Consider the following 23,630-nt stretch of genomic DNA (forward strand, 5'->3'; position numbering starts at 1 on the left):
TTTTCAGCTTTCATGGTATATTACGGACTATAAAAGTTTGGCCACACCTGTTTTAGGGAATAATCCAAATGCAGAGCTCTGTTTATGAGAAGAAAGTTTCCATCTGTGTCTGTAAGAAATAGATGCAGACAATCTCGGGAAGAATAGCTAACAGGAGATTCATGGTTTCATAGACAGTCCTGTCCACAAAATTATCAGCCATAATGAATAGAAACAATACTCAACCCTACTTCAATAGAGTTCGGCTGTCATCCCATTAGTCACAGAGTAAATGGTATGAATGCGTGGTGTTCTCAGCCTCTTACCTCTGTTGTTCTCCATGGCAAGCGTAGCCTGTGTGTATACTAATTTGCGAAGAAGAACAAAATGTGTCTACAGGCTGTGAGTGTATATCTGTTCGCTATTTCTGATATCCACTTTCTCCTAGTACTGTATGTTATGGAATCACTTACCACAATGAGGAAACCTATATCTTATATCCAGGATTTCCCATAAGCATAATGGGCCCTTTTTATACATTTTAGGCTTTAGGTCCTCTTATCCTTGAGAGATGAATTTGAAAATGTAATATTTCAAAACTTAATGGATTATTAATAAAAGATAACAACATTTATTATGTTTTGGATAAAAGCAAACAAATGCACCAAAACACAATATTTTAACATTGCAATACCTCCTGACTCGATCCGGTCCGCATGCTGATGTTTGGGATGCCAGCAGTTGGAATACTGACTGGTCAAAATCCCAATGCCGGGATCCTGACATTGATCACAATGCCGGTGCTGGAATCCCAACTGTTGGCCTCCCAAACTTAAGTATGCCGGGGTCAGTTAGGATCAGGGGTGGGGAATTAGATTTAAGTAGAATAGGGAAGATTTTGGTTAGGCTGTTGGGGAGGGGTTACGGTTAGGCACTAAGCAGATAGGGTTAGGGTTAGGCTGTGGGGAGGGGGGGAGGTTAGGATTAGGCTTAGGCTGCATGTAGGGGATTTGCTTAGAGTTCGGCTGCGGGAAGGGAGGGTTAGGGGGCATGGGTTTAGGGTTAAGATACTCAACAGGTGTCTGGATTCTGCACATCGGGATTCCACTGTCAGTATTCTTACTGTCTGCATCCCAAGCGCTGGGATCCCAATACCATCTCCTTCCAATATGTATCCCCACTTATTGACAGCCATACTCTGTGATAACGCATTTCTCCACCTATTTCTTGGTGTTTTTTTCATGGCAAAGTTAGTTAGCTTTTGATATTTAAAAAAACATGAACCAAAGGAGTTCTGAGTTTAACAAACAAATTCAATAAATCTATATTATTCTCTTGGAGCATCAACAAATCTAAGCCCACCTCATGCTCCTTTTTATATGCCTTAGAGATTACTCATGCCCTTTTATATGGTATCAGAGGCATTCATTACAGGTCCCAACAAGCCCCATCATTATTAATTTTTATGGAATCCAGGGCCCAATGGTACCTGAATGGAAAATAAAGACCCAGAAATGTATTTTAATTTAATGAGAACTCCCTGAGACGTTTCTCTTTATCCAATTTTTGGCCTATTTATGTTCCCAAAGGTCCATGTAGAATACACGACCAGGCTTTGGAGAAAAAATCCGTAGATGATGTAAAAGTTGTCTACGGTAAGACGGTCGCTGATCACTGATGCATTGGTTATGTCACAGTAACCCTGTGTAATACAGGCCCATGCTTTCGGCCTAGGGCTTACTTGGCACCATGGAGTGGGGGCCCCACATTTGTAGGATTCCTTGTTACTGTCACCAGCCCTAGCTGATAAAGCCTTGTACTGGTAGAAGCAATTTAGAGGGTTGCTCCATGTCCTTTGTTCCCTTGATATTGCCAGTGATGATAGGGATTAAAACCAGATGCACCTTGTTGCAGTGGTGGCACTGGGGTCTGTGACACTGGTGGCATTCATTAGCCCCTGCATGCGCCAAAGGGGCATGACTTTGAGGAAAAGGGCATGGCTTTATGGAAGTCCCCCCCCAAATCAATATGGGGATGTTTCCCCGTGGGAAACCCCCTCCATTTATCACTTTGGGGCATGTCAAGCATCCCCAGAGATGCTACCCTCCCCTAGGAGACTCTGGCTGCACTGCTGGCTCTGTCTCAGTGACCGGAGCTAGGTGCTACAGGATAATATCACACTGCAGCACCCAGCAAGTCACTGCAGAGGAGCTGGTATTTTGTTGTCACCCCTTGAAAGGATGACACCCGATTGTGGTCCGCGCCCTCCTTGTGACGCCTCTTCCTCGTTGGTAGCTTGATCTCTAGGTCTTCAAATAGCCGCTTATTATGTCTCCTGATTTGGAGGCCAACATTGCTAAAAAAAATGCAGGCTATTACATTTCCCTTTCCCTTCCATGTTTTCTTTAGAGGAGGAGAGTTTGCTCCTTTTCTGAGGACTATTAAGCTCTTGACCATTATGTTGCGACTATTTTTTTACAGTTGTTACTAGTTGTTTACTAGTAATTGCACCTCTAGTATTTGGAAGGCTACGATCTTTATGGTATGCATGATTAAGGCTGAACAGTAGACAGAGATTCAGGAATTATCTTAAGTTGTTAATATTACTGTGTTTGTTATATAAATAAATGTAAACTGACACCAATAGACTGGCAGGGGGTGTTTGTGTTTTTTGTAGATGGTGTTTTGAATCTAAGGTAAATTCACGGCTTTTCAAGGTAATCAAGTGATGTTTTAGTCTTACAAAATAGCATTCCCTTTTAGTGACCAGGACTATGTGTTAATCCACGTAGAACATTGATTTGCAAATATTTGGTCTTATTCATTGTAAAAAAAAAAAAAAAAGGTTATTTCTGCATTGTAAGAGCAAACTCAACTAAGTTTTATCTGGGTATATCTGGTTCATGAGTTGATGCTTGCCAGAAAATGGTTCATACATTATGGCAACCATTGTAAGCACTCCAGTAAATTTTCAATAGAAAAGTTAATCAAATACTCATACAAGTAATTAGTAATTGTTAGACCGTCTTGCATGGCTTAGTTCAGATTATGTCTGTAGAGTTTAGGTTCAAATTTTAGCTATGCTGTTAAATTCACTTGTGTGACTTGAATGCTTTTTTTGCCATATGGTCCACATTCTGATCTTTACATCCTGTATAAATAGCCTAATAATCTGCTACTAGAAACACAAATTTGTTTGTCATCCTGACAGGGAAGAATATAACCCTAAGGTGGTGATTCTATTGTTTTTAAATCTGCACTAATTAATGGGTGCCAGACAGAGCAATTAATTTGTTTAATTATCGCACTTTGCATGCCTAGAAATACTTTTTGCACATTTTTGCTCGCCACCTCAGGAAGCTGCAAGCAGAAATGTGACCGGGGTGGATTGGCCATAGGGCTCACAGGGAAAATTCCCAGTGGGCCAACATGCTTGTGGGGTCTGTTTTGTTTGACATGTGACCCTATCCCCCACATGACGGATAGTCCACTGGCACTCATTACACTTGCACACTGCATTGTCCTAATTGTTGTTCTATCTCTGTGTATTGTCTGCAGTACAGCAACTCTGCAGTCCATCACATCAGTGTATATACAGCATCTGCATGCCCTCACATCATTGGTTTCTTTAGAGTCCTTCTGAGCACACTACATTTTTCAGTATGTTCTTAATGTGGACTCAAACATTGACATTAGAAAATGCATGTAATGTCTGTGTACTTTTTAGGTAGCTCGCTTACAAAAACCTTACCAAAACACTTACCGCTTGTGTGGTTTTGTCATATACTTACAGTATAATTAACAGAAGTCAAATAACAAGCCCTTAATATTACATTCACTGGGTCATCCCAGAAGTGCAGTAGGTTGTCCCTACAGTGTCATATAGTTGTGTGGCTGTGCCAAAGTGTACAGGAAATATTTTTTTTTTTTATGCTGACTGAAACCGAGGGATTCAAGAAATGTCAATATTTGATTTCTGGGAACACCTCTCAGTGGATCCTGAAGTCGATATTATTATTTTTTTTTATTTATTTTTTTAAATCCCATTTAATTTCAACGGAAAACTTTTCCAGGTATATTGTTTTGACAAGAAGCTTTTAGCTGCACTTTGTAGCCTGAGCTGTACATACTGTGACCAGAGGAGCAGGAAAGATTAATAACATTTGCTGCATTTTGCTTGCTGTGTGATTTTATAGAAAACCCCCTATACTGTACTTCTGCTTTATTCTTTCAGTAAAGAGATACATTAGGAAAGGAATTCCTAATGAACATCGCTCTTATGTGTGGATGATGGTGAGTGGAGCACAAGCCAAAATGGAGTTGAATCCAGGATACTATCGCAGTGCATTGGTAGATGGACAGAACAATGCAAAGCTTGTGGATGCAGTTGTCACTGGTAATATCCGTATTTTAATGGTACAATTTGATTTTCCCATGTTATAGACATGAAACATTTCCTCATACTTGCTTTTGGAAAGATACAAGCTTATAGATCTGTGTTCTATTATTTTATTTAATGTGTTGTCTTCATTTCCTTTGGACTTTTCCTCTCCGCTGCCTGTGGCATTTATACACAAAAAGAGGGTTTGCATTGAAATCCTGGCACTCGCTATCCAGACTTTCAGGATGCCGACAGTGGCATCCTGGTGGTCAAAATCCTGACTGATCCTGGTATGTATTTAAACCGTAACCCACCCCTCCCGCAGCTCTACTACTCTAATACTGCCCCTAGTGCCTAACCCTAACCCCAGCACTTACTGTTGGGAGCCATTGGGATTCTGAATGTCTGGATCCTGACTGCATCCCCAAAAGAAATGTGACCCTTTTTATATGGGATTCTATTAATTCAAAAAGAAAGATGTCGCTTTCTTTTGTAGGATAAAAAAGGTAAATACTGTCTACATTTGTTGCATAATGATTTACATTAATTTGATCTCTTACATTTATGGGTGTATTCAGTTCTTGACGGAAACTGCCGTCTTGTCGGAAATACGGCAGTTTCAGACTATTTTAGGTCTGTAGGGGTTCCGTCTATTCAGTCCTGCCTCAGATTTTCCGACAAGTCAGGAATTCCGACTTGTCGGAAAACACGTGGATCGGCGGAATAGCCGCGGATCCATGTGGTGGTGGTGGTGGTGGTGTTGTTGTTGTGTTTTTTTTTTTTTATTGAGGTATTATGAAAGCGTTACAGGAAAAAAAAAAAGTAAATCATAAACAGCAAATTGACAAATAATATCAGTCAGTACATGCAAGTATTGATAACAATCAGTAAAATAAATGATTTGAACAAATAAAGAAAAAGATGCATAAACTCGTCATTATTTGTTAATAGTCCGGGTAGTGTCCTGTATTGGTATGAACATATGATACAATAAAAAGGGGGGGGAGGCATTCAGAAAAAAATGAGATGAAGCTTTACATTAAAGTTTGTGTGCTTGGAGCCCAGGAGGAACTAAAGTAAAGCAATCTTCGGATGCGGATCCACGTGGTTTGTTGGAAGCGGCAGCCGAATCTGACTGGTTTTGGCCCCGTTTCCGACAATGTCAATCCGACTTTAATAAAAGTCGGACTGGCATTGTCGTGAACGCCCGCTCATTGAATACTCAAATGTCTGATCCTTTCCATCGGAAAGGATCCAACATCAATTGAATATACCCCATAGTGGATGTAGTTCTTGAGAATGCAAAATTTATACAAATGTGTTTTAAATCAGAGCTTCTCCCTCACGGCAGCTAATAAAAAGGTAAGCTGTTATATTGCTGTGTACCTCCTCCTTCAGCGCTGTGGAAATACTCTTAAATTGTGATAATCAAAAGGCAATATACACTCACAAAGATTCAAAAAATGTATGAGTCCTAATAAAATGTCCAAAGTTCAAAAACATTATATAAGAAAAATGTATATCCTCCAGAAGAACTGCACTCCACACCCAATGTGGGTAATATCACCTTTCCTTTGGCTAAAAGTTCCTTTTTTAAAGTTCACAAGATATTCTTCATAAACAATCCTCCCTTGTTCTTTGTTGCACCCTACGTTGACATTACATTTTTTCATGGCAAAAACAGATAGATATAATGCAACACTGTAGATAGTTCTGAAGAAATTATTTATTACATATTCTTTAAAACAAAGCCAACGCAACTTTAAGATAAATTAAATAAATACTGTAGTATTATTGGGTCCCCTACCAGATTCAAAGAGTCAGAGGGCTTATCTGTTTGATATCTGTCAGGTGTGTATCCACCCTTACACTATGTCAGAGGACTCACTGTCATGCCAACTGAGCAGCCAGTCAAGGTAAGTGTCCGCTCAATATGTCGGTCCCTGTCATGCAGCTGGGAGGGCTTTTTCATTTGCCCACCCAGCTGTGACGTCTGCCCCTGTAGCAAGTTGTACTGGCCGCCTGTACACACAGCATGATGCAACGATATATTTGCAGATATGTCGACCATCAGCTGTGCTGCAGGGCCAATGCGATATGTCTTCGAACAACGTAATTCACAGACATATTGCTGGTACACACCCACCAACACACCCACAATATATTGGCCGTTTAGTTGAAAAGCCGATCTATATCTGCCAGTGTGTTCCCAAGATAATGGTCCTTTAATCCATCAGCTTGCACCCCATCCGTCTCCTCCTCCTCCTCCTCCTGGCTGGCTTCCAAAGTATAGCCCTGCAGATAAGGGATAATGGGGCAGATGTATTAAGCCTGGAGAAGGCAATTGGAAGTGATAAACCAGTGATAAGTGGAAGGTGATAATGCACCATCCAATCAGCTCCAATATGTAAATTGACAGTTAGGAGCTGATTGTCTGGTGCGTTATCACCTTCCACTCATCACTGGTTTATCACTTCCTTATGCCTTCTCCAGGCTTAATACATCTGCCCCAATGCTGGGTAATACTGAACTCCCTATGACACTTTGTTATATAGGTAGTATTAACTTGTCCACATGTAAATTTATCAGTATTTATTGTGATGTAAACATTTAAAAAGACCGCAAAAATTAACATTGTGATTTTGTGTATATTAAAAATAATACGTGACGAGATATATTTCCTGCAGCATGAAAGAATATTTCTTTACAGCTCAGTTCTGTATTTTATGTACTGTATACTCTTAGCATTACTGTATACTGGACATAATACTAAATTATCCTCTTATATTCACCCATCTAGAGTCATGTGCTACAAGCCCTGCTGTCTACTGTTGGACATACTACTTACTGTATCAGTGACTGATTTCACAGTGCTGAAGGTTGTCCTTCCTACTGATTGGATGGAGGTCAGCAGGAAGTTTGACCTGATTCGCTGCTATAGTTAACTTCCCTAGTTACTATACTTTAATTTTAATGGTGATTGGTTTTATCCTGTGCTATGCTCTAGTCACTTTAGTCCGTTGTGAGGTCTATGATGCTACAGTTGGTATGTCTGTTTTGCAGATCTGAACAGGACGTTCCCTGATAATGTGAAGTTTCGTAAGAATGCAAGTCCTTGTTTACAGCAGACACTATATAATGTTTTAGTGGCTTTTGGACACCATAATAAAGCTGTGGGTTATTGCCAGGTAAGTCTGGACACTTTCTGCAACTTTGATTATGGTATTGTGTATTTTGATGCTTTCCTAGCTGAGCAAAATAAGCTCCAGGGGTGGGGTGGTGGGGGTGATTCAGTTCAAAGTGATTGGCAAGAATTCCCGGCATTTAGGCTGTTTCTCCAACAACTTCCAGCCACCACAAGCTCAAATACTTTCCTTCACAGCCATAGAGGTGTGCAGGAAGTTCTGGAGTGTTACTGTAAATGTGCACATTGCAGAGAACTGAATCTCCCTTAGAAAGTTGATTTGGCAAATAAAATATAGGACATTTACGTATAAGGGTCTGAGATTATAGAATCACAGTGACTTCAGCAAGTTTGCAGTCAATGTAAAGTTGGAGGGCTGGTTTTCCTTTATAAAAGATTGCCACTTTAAATTTAGCAATGAACTTGCCAACATCACATAATTTAATAAGCTTTGGAACTATTACATAACTCCTGCAGCCTCTATGCTATATGTAATTGTATGCTAGATTCACTCGATAGAGAGATTGAGGGGGGTCATTCCGAGTTGATCGCTAGTTGAAAATGTTCACTGCGCTGCGATTAAGTAAAAATCCGGCACTTATGCGCATGTGGCGCAGTGCGCACACGCGACTTACTTTCACAACGGGCGATGTATTTTTACACAAGGTCTAGCGAAGCTTTTCAGTCGCAATGGCCACCACAGAGTGATTGACATGAAGTGGGCGTTTCTGGGTGTCAACTGACCGTTTTCAGGGGTGTTCAAAAAAACGCAGGCGTGCCAGGAAAAACGCAGGCGTAGCTGGGCGAACGCAGGGTGTGTTTGTGACGTCAAAACCGGAACTGAATGGTCTGAAGTGATCGCAAGCGCTGAGTAGGTCTGAAGCTACTCAGAAACTGCACAATATTTTTTTGTAGCCATTCTGCGATGCATTGTTCGCACTTCTGCTAAGATACACTCCCAGAGGGCGGCGGCTTAGCGTTTGCACGGCTGCTAAAACTGCTAGCGAGCGACCAACTCGGAATGAACCCTGAAGTTCCTTGTCATGGAAGTTCTCCATCTTTAGAGTGGCTGGCTGTACTGGGATATCTGTGGGCCTTCTTGGCGATATCCACATGCTTGAAATGAGTAGTATAAAAAGCTATTTGCGCTATTCAGTGCAGTCTTGCTGACATCTGGGGAGGTTAGTAAAGTGTACCAAAGAGTATCCTTCATGAGGGAAGGCTGAAGAGGGGACGAGGAGCATGCCTAGTAGGAGAGGGACTGACCCCACAAGTGCCACTGAAAATATTCTCGAGTGCCTCCTTATGGCATTAGTTCCAATCCCTGTGCTACACCAGGTTTGTCTTAGTAAAATGTTACTAATAACTAACACTATTTAGATTTTAGGGAAGTGTTCCCTGTGCTGCTTATGGCTCAAGTGATTCTTTACTTTTTTTTTATTTTACTGTGTTTGTTTCTATGACTTGTACACTGCAAGGGCCACCTTTATAGGTCTTGCTATGTAATACAATAATATGGTGTTTTTTTTTCCCAGCAGTCGGAATACCGACAACGGATCCCGACCGGCACAATTCCGACCGGGGGGGGGGGGGCGGGGCGAGCGCAACCCGGCCCCTTGCGGGCTCGCTGTGCTCATCACGCTGCGGGCATGGTGCCTCGCTACGCTCGGCACACTAATTTATTCTCCCTCCGTGGGTGTTGTGGACACCCACAGAGGGAGAATATGTCGGGATTGTGCCGGTCGGGATCCCAGTGTCAGTATTCCGACCGCCGGGATCCCGTCCGGCGGGATCTTGACCGCATCCCGTTTTCTCTAACGTCCTAGTGGATGCTGGGGACTCCGTAAGGACCATGGGGGAATAGACGGGCTCCGCAGGAGACAGGGCACTTTAAGAAAGAATTAGGACTACTGGTGTGCACTGGCTCCTCCCTCTATGTCCCTCCTCCAGACCTCAGTTAGAATCTGTGCCCGGCCAAGCTGGGTGCACTTTAGTGAGCTCTCCTGAGCTTGCTAATAAGAAAGTATTTTGTTAGGATTTTTTATTTTCAGAGAGATCTGCTGGCAACAGGCTCTCTGCTACGTGGGACTGAGGGGAGAGAAGCAGACCTACTAACTGCGGATAGGTCATGCTTCTTAGGCTACTGGACACCATTAGCTCCAGAGGGATCGAACACAGGAAAGCACCCTTGGTCGTCCGATCCCGGAGCCGCGCCGCCGTCCCCCTCACAGAGCCGGCGTGTGAAGCAAGAAGACGTCAAAAGCGGCGGCAGAAGACTCCAGTCTTCATATGAGGTAGCGCACAGCATTGCAGCTGTGCGCCATTGCTCCCACATCAAACCCACACACTCCGGTCACTGTAGGGCGCAGGGGGGGGCGCCCTGGGCAGCAATTAAGTACCTCTTGGCATAAAAGGGCATATATACAGTTGGGCACTGTATATATGCATGAGCCCCCGTCATTATTTTACACAAAATTGCGGGACAGAAGCCCGCCGCTGAGGGGGCGGGGCTTCTTCCTCAGCACTCACCAGCGCCATTTTCTCTTCACAGCTCCGCTGAGAGGAAGCTCCCCAGGCTCTCCCCTGCAGATTCACGGTAGAAAGAGGGTAAAAAGAGAGGGGGGGCACATAAATTTAGCGCAATATCAGTATATACAGCAGCTACTGGGTAAACATTAAGTTACTGTGTAATTCCTGGGTCATATAGCGCTGGGGTGTGTGCTGGCATACTCTCTCTCTCTGTCTCTCCAAAAGGCCTTGTGGGGGTTCTGTCCTCAAATAGAGCATCCCCTGTGTGTGTGGTGTGTCGGTACGCTTGTGTCGACATGTTTGACGAGGAAGGCTATGTGGAAGCAGAGCAGGTGCAGATGAATGTGGTGTCTCCGCCGACGGCGCCGACACCTGATTGGATGGATATGTGGAAGGTGTTATATGATAATGTAAACTCCTTGCATAAAAGGTTGGATAAAGCTGATGCCTTGGGACAGTCAGAGTCCCAACCCATGCCTGATCCTACAGCGCAGAGGCCGTCAGGGTCTCAGAAGCGCCCACTATCCCAAATTGTTGACACGGATATCGACACGGATTCTGACTCCAGTGTCAATGACGATGATGCAAAGTTGCAGCCTAAAATGGCTAAAGCCATCCGCTACATGATTATAGCAATGAAGGATGTATTGCACATCTCAGAGGAAAACCCTGTCCCTGCCAAGAGGGTTTATATGTTTGGGGAGAAAAGGCAAAAAGTGACTTTTCCCCCTTCACATGAGTTATGTGAAAAAGCTTGGGATTCTCCTGATAGGAAAATGCAGATTTCCAAACGGTTACTTATGGCGTATCCTTTCCAGCCAACGTACAGGTTACGCTGGGAATCCTCCCCTAGGGTAGACAAAGCTTTGACACGCTTATCTAAGAAGGTAGCCCTGCCGTCACAGGATACGGCCGCCCTAAAAGATACTGCGGATAGAAAGCAGGAAGGTATCCTGAAGTCCGTTTATACACATTCAGGTACCCTACGAAGGCCGGCAATTGCGTCGGCCTGGATGTGTAGTGCTGTAGCAGCATGGACAGATACTCTGTCTGAGGAGCTTGATACCTTGGACAAGGATACTATATTGCTGACCCTGGGGCATATAAAAGATGCTGTCCTATACATGAGGGATGCCCATAGAGACATTTGCCTACTGGGCTCTAGAATAAATGCAATGTCAATTTCTGCCAGAAGGGTTCTGTGGACTCGGCAATGGACAGGTGATGCCGACTCAAAAAAGCACATGGAGGTTTTACCTTATAAGGGTGAGGAATTGTTTGGGGACGGTCTCTCGGACCTAGTTTCCACAGCTACGGCTGGGAAGTCAATGTTTTTTGCCATATATTCCCTCACAACCTAAGAAAGCACCGTATTACCAAATGCAGACCTTTTGATCACAAAGAGGCAAGAAAGTCAGAGTTGCGTCCTTTCTTGCCAGAGGCAGGGGTAGAGGAAAGAAGCTGCACAATACAGCTAGTTCCCAGGAACAGAAGTCCTCCCCGGCTTCCACTAAATCCACCGCATGACGCTGGGGCTCCACAGGTGGAGCCAGGAGCGGTGGGGGCGCGTCTCCGAAATTTCAGCCACCAGTGGGTTCGCTCACGTGTGGATCCCCTGGGCTATACAGATTGTGTCTCAGGGATACAAGCTGGAATTCGAAGTGATGCCCCCTCACCGTTACCTCAAATCGGCCCTGCCAGCTTCCCCCATAGAAAGGGAAGTAGTGTTAGCGGCAATTCACAAATTATATCTCCAGCAGGTGGTGGTAAAGGTTCCCCTCCCTCAACAGGGAAGGGGTTACTATTCCACAATGTTTGTGGTTCCGAAACCGGACGGTTCGGTCAGACCCATATTGAATTTAAAATCCCTGAACATTTACCTGAAAAGGTTCAAGTTCAAGATGAAATCGCTCAGGGCGGTCATTGCAAGCCTGGAAGAGGGGGATGTTATGGTGTCTCTGGACATAAAGGATGCTTACCTGCATGTCCCCATTTATCCACCTCATCAGGAGTACCTCAGATTTGTGGTACAGGACTGTCATTACCAATTCCAGACGTTGCCGTTTGGTCTGTCCACGGCACCGAGAATATTTACCAAGGTAATGGCAGAAATGATGGTGCTTCTGCGAAAGCAAGGAGTTACAATTATCCCATACTTGGACGATCTCCTCATAAAGGCGAGGTCCAGAGAGCAGTTGCTGATCAGCGTAGCACACTCTCGGGAGGTGTTACAACAGCACGGCTGGATTCTGAATATTCCAAAGTCGCAGCTGATTCCTACGACGAGTCTGCCCTTCCTGGGCATGATTCTGGACACATACCAGAAGAAGGTGTTTCTCCTGGAGGAGAAGGCCCAGGAGCTCGTGACTCTGGTCAGAGACCTCTTAAAACCAAAACAGGTGTCGGTGCATCTATGCACGCGAGTCCTGGGAAAGATGGTGGCATCATACGAAGCCATTCCCTTCGGCAGGTTCCATGCGAGGACCTTTCAGTGGGATCTGTTGGACAAGTGGTCCGGATCGCATCTTCAGATGCATCGGCTGATCACCCTATCCCCCAGGGCCAGGGTCTCTCTTCTGTGGTGGCTGCAGAGTGCTCACCTTCTCGAGGGCCGCAGGTTCGGCATACAGGACTGGGTCCTGGTGACCACGGATGCAAGCCTCCGAGGGTGGGGGGCAGTCACTCAGGGAAGAAACTTCCAGGGGCTGTGGTCAAGTCAGGAGACTTGTCTGCACATCAATATCCTGGAACTAAGGGCCATATACAACGCCCTGAGTCAAGCGGAGCCTCTGCTTCGCAACCAACCGGTGCTGATTCAGTCAGACAACATCACCGCAGTGGCTCATGTAAACCGCCAGGGCGGCACAAGAAGCAGGGTGGCAATGGCAGAAGCCACCAGAATTCTACGCTGGGCGGAGAATCACGTGCAAGCACTGTCAGCAGTGTACATTCCGGGAGTGGACAACTGGGAAGCAGACTTCCTCAGCAGGCACGACCTCCACCCGGGAGAGTGGGGACTTCATCAAGAAGTCTTCACACAGATTACAAATCGATGGGAACTGCCACAGGTGGACATGATGGCATCCTGCCTCAACAAAAAGCTACAAAGGTATTGCGCCAGGTCAAGAGACCCTCAGGCGATAGCTGTGGACGCACTAGTGACACCGTGGGTGTTCCAGTCTGTTTATGTGTTTCTTCCTCCTTCCTCTCATACACAAGGTGCTGAGAATCGTAAGAAAAAGAGGAGTGAGAACAATACTCATTGTTCCGGATTGGCCAAGAAGGGCTTGGTATACGGAACTGCTAGAAATGCTCACAGAGGACCCATGGCCTCTGCCTCTCAGACAGGATCTGTTGCAACAGGGGCCCTGTCTGTTCCAAGACTTACCGCGGCTGCGTTTGACGGCATGGCGGTTGAACGCCGGATCCTAGCGGAAAAAGGCATTCCGGATGAGGTTATTCCTACGCTGATAAAGGCTAGGAAGGACGTGACAGCAAAACATTATCACCGTATATGGCGATAATATGTTGCTTGGTGTGAGGCCAGGAAGGCCCCTACAGAGGAATTCCAACTTGGCAGTTTCCTTCACTTTCTACAGGCGGGAGTGACTATGGGCTTAAAATTAGGGTCCATTAAGGTCCAGAATTCGGCCCTATCCATTTTCTTTCAAAAGGAACTGGCTTCTCTTCCTGAAGTTAAGACGTTTGTAAAGGGAGTGCTGCATATTCAGCCCATTTTTGTGCCACCAGTGGCACCTTGGGATCTTAACGTGGTGTTGAGTTTCCTGAAATCTCACTGGTTTGAGCCACTTAAGACCGTGGAGTTAAAATATCTCACGTGGAAAGTGGTCATGCTATTGGCCTTAGCTTCGGCTAGGCGTGTGTCTGAATTGGCGGCTTTGTCATGTAAAAGCCCCTATCTGGTTTTCCATATGGACAGGGCAGAGTTACGGACTCGTCCGCAATTTCTGCCGAAGGTGGTGTCATCCTTTCATTTGAACCAACCTATTGTGGTGCCTGCGGCTACTCGTGACTTGGAGGATTCCAAGTTACTAGAGGTAGTCAGGGCTTTGAAGATTTATGTAGCCAGAACGGCTGGAGTCAGGAAAACTGACTCTCTGTTTACCCTGTATGCATCCTACAAGCTGGGTGCTCCTGCTTCAAAGCAAACTATTGCTCGCTGGATCTGTAACACGATTCAGCAGGCTCATTCTGCGGCTGGATTGCCGCATCCAAAATCGGTAAAAGCCCATTCCACAAGGAAGGTGGGCTCTTCTTGGGCGGCTGCCCGAGGGGTCTCGGCATTACAGCTTTGCCGAGCAGCTACTTGGTCGGGTTCAAACACCTTTGCAAAGTTCTACAAGTTTGATACCCTGGCTGAGGAGGACCTTGAGTTTGCTCTTTCGGTGCTGCAGAGTCATCCGCACTCTCCCGCCCGTTTGGGTGCTTTGGTATAATCCCCATGGTCCTTACGGAGTCCCCAGCATCCACTAGGACGTTAGAGAAAATAAGATTTTACTTACCGGTAAATCTATTTCTCGTAGTCCGTAGTGGATGCTGGGCGCCCGTCCCAAGTGCGGTCTTCTTCTGCAATACTTGTATATAGTTATTGCTTAAATAAGGGTTATGTTATGGTTGCATCAGGTTTGTCTGATGCTCTGTTGTTGTTCATACTGTTAACTGGGTAAGTTTATCACGAGTTATACGGTGTGATTGGTGTGGCTGGTATGAGTCTTACCCTGGATTCCAAAATCCTTTCCTTGTACTGTCAGCTCTTTCGGGCACAGTTTCCTTAACTGAGGTCTGGAGGAGGGGCATAGAGGGAGGAGCCAGTGCACACCAGTTGTCCTAATTCTTTCTTAAAGTGCCCTGTCTCCTGCGGAGCCCGTCTATTCCCCCATTGTCCTTACGGAGTACCCAGCATCCACTACGGACTACGAGAAATAGATTTACTGGTAAGTAAAATCTTATTTTATTTCTTTTGTTTGTTTTATACTAACCCACAAACGAAAGCTTACTTGCTAACAAGACATCTCCTTTTGCAAAACTGGCATAATTATTTTTTGGTGTGGGTCAGTCAGATGATTGTCACTTTTCAAGGTCTGCTTTAATACTGTCAAACGCTCATCACTGTTTGTGTTGATGGCATTGCTTTGTCATTCACATCCATATTATATATCTGAGTAGTTGCATAATTTAAGAAGATGGTTCTCGTGCATCTGCTGTTGACTGGTATGGATAACCAGCAGTGTATTGTACTCCATGCAATCCTGTTTATTGCTGGACCAGACTGGAGAAATCTAAATCCTCTTTCTGGCAGGTTGCAGAACATGTGGAATCGTGCTTTATATAGTGTCTGATATAGTATTATCCCCTCTTCCTGGAAGGGAAAGTCATTAATTTAATATAATCTGAACTGTTTCCAAAAGGAAAAGGTGCTTCAAACAAAGGATGGTACTGTTTTGTCTGTACCAAACAAGGGTAAAGCACTGTTCACATGGGAAACCTACCATTAATACTGATCTACATAGTAATGTGTGTCAGCTTTGTGACCCTGGGATGGCCTTCGTTTCTATTGAATTGATTGCGTTCTGGTAAATATTAATTTGGCTCGCTAAATAGCTGCTTCCATTAGGTAGATTGTGAGCTTCACTTGTGGAGTGTTTGTATTCCCTCTCTAGTGTCTTGTTTCTTGTGTGTTTTGTTTGCAAATTAAGTACGTTTTGCATCGTTTAATCGTTTGTGGCTTTGCATAGACAGACTGCCTGATGCCAGGAAAATTGATCAGTCTCTGTAACACCCAGGAACCACTACTTGTCCTATAAAACAATAGTGTGCTGGCCAGGTGGATGGTCAGAAGCTGCTGAAAGTCGCATTCAATTAATATCCTGATCTTTTCTGCCCAAGCGTCCAGCAACATTCTGTCGCTATGGCTGCAGCTGTAAAGTTGGCAGACATTGCTTGCTTGTATTTTTCTCTACAAGGGGAATCAGACCGTGCAAAGTTTCTCAATGAAGTATCTAAGAAAAACTGCATGAAGCCCGATTTATATTTCCAGCCACACACAGACTGTTCAAGAGTGGATTATATGTTGCTAATAAAACGATCTGCCTTACTTTTATTCAATGTATGCTAAAGATTGTTGTAGGTAGATAATTATCTTTTTTTTTTTTTTTTTAATGATTTGAAACTAGAGCATCTATTCATGAGAAGCTCTAACATGCCCCTTATGTCAGCCAGTCTGCAAAGCTGCAGATCCACTGATCACTGTTATATTAACCATTTCTGTCACTCTGTTTCTTAGTTATCTTTTTCTCAAAACTGTGCACAGAACAAGCTGTTCTTTCTGGTAAATAATCATAAGAAATTGTATTTCCTAAGTGATAGGATTCATCCGTCGTACAGCGATAGCAGTAAGGAACAGGAGTAGAGCTTATCGGGTGTTCTGGAATGTGTCTGTCTGAATAGTGTGACGGGCAGCTATGAAAATGGTCATCAGCTGAAATATGTGCAGACAGCGGGGGTTATTCAGAGCTGTTGGCAAACCAAAAAAGTTAGTAATTGGGCAAAAGCATGTTGCGCTGCAGGTTGGGCAGATGTAACATGTTCAGAGAGATTTAGATTTGGGTTGGTTGTATTGTTTCTGTGCATGTTAAATAATGGCTGCTTTATTTTTACACTGTAATTTAGATTTCAGTTTGAACACATCCCACTAAAATCTAACTCTCTCTGCACATGTTACATCTGCCCCACCAGCAGTGCAACATGGTTTTGCCCAATTGCTAACTCTTTGGTTTTTTAACAACTCTAAATAACGCCCAGTATTCTGTGGAAGATTTGCCCCTTATTCTTTGTCAGCGCTACTGTGAATTTATTGCACATGTATACATTTGTTTTTATAGAATTTTATAACCATAAGAAATATAGAAATATAACCTCCCAACAGTCCCTACTTTCATGGGATGATTGCGTATTAATAGCAGTTAGAGGTCTTCTGGCCTGGTCTAATGGGGGTAGGCCATGTGTGTCCTGATTCTCGGCAAGAGAATGTTGGGAGGTGTACTTGTTTGTTCACTGCATTCTAAATGTTCCATCAAGAAGCTGCTTCCATAAAGCATGTAATGCTGCTGTTGCATTACATAGACACTGTACAGTGGGTAACATAAAGTGTCTTTAGAACTGTTTAATAAGTTTGTATTTGATTATTTATCTGTGCCCACAAGCCAGTAAAAACCAATAGAGATGAGTCAATAATAAAAATAAATCTGGTTTAGGAAGGATGTTATTAATTATTGTCTGATCAATGAAGGTAGATCAGAGGCGCTTACACTCGAATGCTGTATTCATATTGGACTTTATTTTGCAGCACTCTTGTTCCAGTAGCTACGATCAGCAGTATCATAAATAAGTGCATTGTGTGACCCCAGTAGCAGAAAAGTAATGTTTGTTTCAATGTTAACAATATGAACAGTTGTGTTAGCGGTTCAGTTGTGACGTGTCCAAAGAAATCGGAAAGTCATATTTACTGTAATGTCTTGAACAGAACTGGGTAATAAAGGTGGTATTCGGCCAGTGTTAGTCTCGGATCATCATAATTCTGTTAGTAACCACTAGCAGTAAGGTTGATGCTGTTGCTCCAGCACATTCTTGTTTCCATGTGTTTGGCAAGAGGTAGGAATGTAACAACTTGTTAACTGGTCTACAAGCTCCGAGGCCTCCTCCCTGGCTGAGTGGTAGCATGCTCACTGCTAAACACCACACCTTTATAATCTCCCTGTGTCTGTTTATTCATGTCTGCTACCATCATTTTAAGGGAATCTTGGAATCCATGCAACAGAAAGAGAAATTGCGTGAAAAAAATGAATCACTTTGTGTTGTATAAGTGGTTTTGGTTGACTTGTAAAAATGTAACCCTTCAAATCCCTGTTCTCCTTTCATGTGCAGTAAGAAAGTAATTTGTATTATATTAATGGCATTTACTGCTTTATTTTGTTTCTTATAAGTAATTGTGTTAGTAAATTTTTAACTATTGAAAATCCTTTCATGTCTACCACCAACTAGACTTTCACTGCTGTAGTCGCAGTGTCTAGATTTAGTATACTTTGCAAATCATTCTTTAATGACTCCAATCTCCCAGTTGTTGCAGTGTGTGCCTGTGCCTTACACCAGCTGTGCATGTGCTGCAGGCAAGTAGGGTCCAAGCCCAGTAGTAACATTCTAGTATAAGCTATCTTTTTACTATTTCTCTAACGTCCTAAGTGGATGCTGGGGACTCCGTCAGGACCATGGGGAATAGCGGCTCCGCAGGAGACAGGGCACAAAAAGTAAGCTTTTAGGATCACATGGTGTGTACTGGCTCCTCCCCCTATGACCCTCCTCCAAGCCTCAGTTAGGTTTTTGTGCCCGTCCGAGCAGGGTGCAATCTAGGTGGCTCTCCTAAAGAGCTGCTTAGAAAAAGTTTTTTAGGTTTTTTATTTTCAGTGAGTCCTGCTGGCAACAGGCTCACTGCATCGAGGGACTTAGGGGAGAGAATTTCAACTCACCTGCGTGCAGGATGGATTGGATTCTTAGGCTACTGGACACCATTAGCTCCAGAGGGAGTCGGAACACAGGTCTCACCCTGGGGTTCGTCCCGGAGCCGCGCCGCCGACCCCCCTTACAGATGCTGAAGATTGAAGGTCCGGAAACAGGCGGCAGAAGGCTCTTCAGTCTTCATGAAGGTAGCGCACAGCACTGCAGCTGTGCGCCATTGTTGTCACACACTTCACACCAGACGGTCACGGAGGGTGCAGGGCGCTGCTGGGGGCGCCCTGGGCAGCAATATATAATACCTTTTATGGCAAAAGAATACATCACATATAGCCATTAAGGCTATATGTATGTATTTAACCCATGCCAAATGTCTAAAACTCCGGGAGAAAAGCCCGCCGGAATAGGGGGCGGGGCTTATTCTCCTCAGCACACAGCGCCATTTTCCTGCTCAGCTCCGCTGTGAGGAAGGCTCCCAGGACTCTCCCCTGCACTGCACTACAGAAACAGGGTAAAACAGAGAGGGGGGGCATATTTTGGCGATATTTTTATATATTTAAGCGGCTATAAGGAACAACACTTTTATATAGGGTTGTTCCCATATATATTATAGCGCTTGGGTGTGTGCTGGCAAACTCTCCCTCTGTCTCCCCAAAGGGCTAGTGGGGTCCTGTCTTCGATAAGAGCATTCCCTGTGTGTCTGCTGTGTGTCGGTACGTGTGTGTCGACATGTATGAGGACGATGTTGGCGTGGAGGCAGAGCAATTGCCGATAATGGTGATGTCACCCCCCAGGGAGTCGACACCGGAATGGATGGCTTTGTTTATGGAATTACGTGATAATGTCAGCACATTACAAAAATCAGTTGACAACATGAGACGGCCGGCAAACCAGTTAGTACCTGCCCAGGCGTCTCAGACACCGTCAGGGGCTGTAAAGCGCCCTTTACCTCAGTCGGTCGACACAGACCCAGACACAGACACTGAATCTAGTGTCGACGGTGATGAAACAAACGTATTTTCAAGTAGGGCCACACGTTATATGATCACGGCAATGAAGGAGGCTTTGCATATCTCTGATACTACAAGTACCACAAAAAGGGGTATTATGTGGGGGGTGAAAAAACTACCTGTAGTTTTTCCTGAATCAGAGGAATTAAATGATGTATGTGATGAAGCGTGGGTTAACCCAGATAGAAAAATGCTAATTTCAAAAAAGTTATTAGCATTATACCCTTTCCCGCCAGAGGTTAGGGCGCGCTGGGAAACACCCCCTAGGGTGGATAAGGCGCTCACACGCTTATCAAAACAAGTGGCGTTACCGTCTCCTGATACGGCCGCCCTCAAGGATCCAGCTGATAGGAGGCTGGAAACTACCCTGAAAAGTATATACACTCATACTGGTGTTATACTGCGACCAGCCATCGCCTCAGCCTGGATGTGCAGTGCTGGGGTCGTCTGGTTGGATTCCCTGACTGAAAATATTGATACCCTGGATAGGGACAGTATTTTATTGACTATAGAGCAATTAAAGGATGCTTTCCTTTATATGCGAGATGCGCAGAGAGATATTTGCACTCTGGCATCGAGAGTAAATGCGATGTCCATATCTGCCAGAAGGAGTTTATGGACGCGACAGTGGTCAGGTGATGCGGATTCCAAACGACATATGGAAGTATTGCCGTATAAAGGGGAGGAATTATTTGGCGTCGGTCTATCGGATCTGGTGGCTACGGCAACTGCCGGAAAATCCACTTTTTTACCTCAGACCCCCTCCCAACAGAAAAAGACACCGTCTTTTCAGCCGCAGTCCTTTCGTTCCTATAAGAACAAGCGGACAAAAGGACAGTCATATCTGCCTCGGGGCAGAGGAAGGGGTAAGAGAGGGCAGCAAGCAGCCCCTGCCCAGGAACAGAAGCCCTCCCAGGGTTCTGCAAAGCCCTCAGCATGACGCTGGGGCCTTACAAGCGGACTCAGGAACGGTGGGGGGTCGACTCAAGAATTTCAGCGCACAGTGGGCTTGCTCACAGGTGGACCCCTGGATTCTACAGGTAGTATCTCAGGGTTACAGGTTGGAATTCGAGAAGTCTCCCCCTCGCCGGTTCCTAAAGTCTGCTTTGCCAACGTCTCCCTCAGACAGGGCGACGGTATTGGAAGCCATTCACAAGCTGTTTGCTCAGCAGGTGATAGTCAAGGTACCCCTCCTACAACAGGGAAAGGGGTATTACTCCACGCTATTTGTGGTACCGAAGCCGGACGGCTCGGTAAGACCTATTCTAAATCTCAAATCTTTGAACCTGTACATACAAAAATTCAAGTTCAAGATGGAGTCACTCAGAGCAGTGATAGCGAATCTGGAAGAAGGGGACTTTATGGTGTCCCTGGACATAAAGGACGCTTACCTGCATGTCCCAATTTGCCCTTCACATCAAGGGTACCTCAGGTTCGTGGTGCAAAACTGTCATTATCAGTTTCAGACGCTGCCGTTTGGATTGTCCACGGCACCTCGGGTCTTTACCAAGGTAATGGCCGAAATGATGATCCTTCTACGAAGAAGAGGCGTATTAATTATCCCTTACTTGGACGATCTCCTGATAAGGGCAAGATCCAGAGAACAGCTGGAAGACGGAGTAGCACTAACCCAACTAGTGCTGCAACAACACGGGTGGATTCTGAATTTTCCAAAATCTCAGTTGACCCCGACGACACGTCTGCTGTTCCTGGGAATGATTCTGGACACGGTTCAGAAAAAGGTGTTTCTTCCGGAGGAGAAAGCCAGGGAGCTATCCGAACTTGTCAGGAACCTCCTAAAACCAGGGACAGTGTCTGTGCATCAATGCACAAGAGTCCTGGGAAAGATGGTGGCTTCTTACGAAGCGATTCCATTCGGCAGATTCCACGCACGAACTTTTCAGTGGGATCTGCTGGACAAATGGTCCGGATCGCATCTGCAGATGCATCAGCGGATAACCTTATCGCCACGGGCAAGGGTGTCTCTTCTGTGGTGGTTGCAGAGTGCTCATCTGTTAGAGGGCCGCAGATTCGGCATACAGGACTGGGTCCTGGTGACCACGGATGCCAGTCTGAGAGGCTGGGGAGCGGTCACACAAGGAAGAAACTTCCAGGGAGTATGGTCAAGCCTTGAGATGTCTCTTCACATAAATATACTGGAGCTAAGAGCGATTTACAATGCTCTAAGTCTGGCAAAACCCCTGCTTCAGGGTCAGCCGGTGTTGATCCAGTCGGACAACATCACGGCAGTCGCCCACGTAAACAGACAGGGCGGCACAAGAAGCAGGACAGCAATGGCAGAAGCTGCAAGGATTCTTCGCTGGGCGGAAGATCATGTGATAGCACTGTCAGCAGTATTCATTCCGGGAGTGGACAACTGGGAAGCAGACTTCCTCAGCAGACACGATCTACACCCGGGAGAGTGGGGACTTCATCCAGAAGTCTTCCACATGATTGTGAACCGTTGGGAAAAACCAATGGTGGATATGATGGCGTCCCGCCTCAACAAAAAACTGGACAGGTATTGCGCCAGGTCAAGAGATCCTCAGGCAATAGCTGTGGACGCTCTGGTAACACCGTGGGTGTTCCAGTCAGTGTATGTGTTCCCTCCTCTGCCTCTCATACCAAAAGTACTGAGAATTATACGGCAAAAGGGAGTAAGAACGATACTAGTGGCTCCGGATTGGCCAAGAAGAACTTGGTACCCGGAACTTCAAGAGATGCCCACGGAGGATCCGTGGCCTCTACCTCTAAGACGGGACCTGCTTCAGCAGGGACCGTGTCTATTCCAAGACTTACCGCGGCTGCTTTTGACGGCATGGCGGTTGAACGCCGAATTCTAAAGGAAAAAGGCATTCCGGAAGAGGTCATTCCTACACTGGTAAAGGCCAGGAAGGAGGTGACTGCACAACATTATCACCGCATTTGGAGGAAATATGTTGCATGGTGTGAGGCCAGGAAGGCCCCCACGGAGGAATTTCAACTGGGTCGATTCCTACATTTCCTGCAAACAGGATTGTCTATGGGCCTCAAATTGGGGTTCATTAAGGTTCAAATTTCGGCCCTGTCGATTTTCTTCCAGAAAGAATTGGCTTCAGTTCCTGAAGTCCAGACTTTTGTAAAAGGAGTACTACATATACAGCCCCCGGTTGTGCCCCCAGTGGCACCGTGGGATCTTAACGTAGTCTTGGATTTTCTAAAATCCCATTGGTTTGAGCCGCTCAAATCGGTGGAGATGAAGTATCTTACATGGAAAGTAACCATGCTACTGGCCCTGGCTTCAGCCAGGAGAGTATCAGAATTGGCGGCTTTATCATATAAGAGCCCATATCTGATTTTCCATACGGACAGGGCAGAACTGCGGACGCGTCCTCATTTTCTGCCTAAGGTGGTGTCAGCGTTTCACCTGAACCAGCCTATTGTGGTGCCTGCGGCTACTAACGAGTTGGAGGATTCCAAGTTGTTGGACGTGGTCCGGGCATTGAAAATATATATTTCAAGAACGGCTGGAGTCAGAAAGTCTGACTCACTGCTTATATTGTATGCACCCAACAAGATGGGTGCTCCTGCTTCTAAGCAGACGATTGCTCGTTGGATTTGTAGCACAATTCAACTTGCACATTCTGTGGCAGGCTTGCCACAACCTAAATCTGTCAAGGCCCATTCCACAAGGAAAGTGGGCTCATCCTGGGCGGCTGCCCGGGGAGTCTCGGCATTACAACTCTGCCGAGCTGCTACTTGGTCAGGGGCAAACACGTTTGCAAAATTCTACAAATTTGATACCCTGGCTGAGGAGGACCTTGAGTTCTCTCATTCGGTGCTGCAGAGTCATCCGCACTCTCCCGCCCGTTTGGGAGCTTTGGTATAATCCCCATGGTCCTGACGGAGTCCCCAGCATCCACTTAGGACGTTAGAGAAAATAAGAATTTACTTACCGATAATTCTATTTCTCGTAGTCCGTAGTGGATGCTGGGCGCCCATCCCAAGTGCGGATTGTCTGCAATACTTGTACATAGTT

At 45.2% G+C, this 23,630-nt stretch overlaps 1 protein-coding gene across 1 annotated transcript in view; it reads left to right on the forward strand.

Annotated features, from left to right (window-relative positions):
- The window catches only part of GRTP1 (growth hormone regulated TBC protein 1), a 113,694-nt gene that overhangs the window by 12,515 nt on the left and 77,549 nt on the right, over positions 1-23,630 (forward strand). Inside the window, exons 4-5 of the mRNA XM_063953117.1 lie at positions 4,214-4,375; positions 7,424-7,548. Of these exons, the coding sequence (XP_063809187.1) occupies positions 4,214-4,375; positions 7,424-7,548 (287 nt within the window). The remainder of the gene's footprint in view (positions 1-4,213; positions 4,376-7,423; positions 7,549-23,630) is intronic.

This window comes from Pseudophryne corroboree, chromosome 2 (assembly GCF_028390025.1).
Source record: "Pseudophryne corroboree isolate aPseCor3 chromosome 2, aPseCor3.hap2, whole genome shotgun sequence".
Taxonomy (NCBI): domain Eukaryota; kingdom Metazoa; phylum Chordata; class Amphibia; order Anura; family Myobatrachidae; genus Pseudophryne; species Pseudophryne corroboree.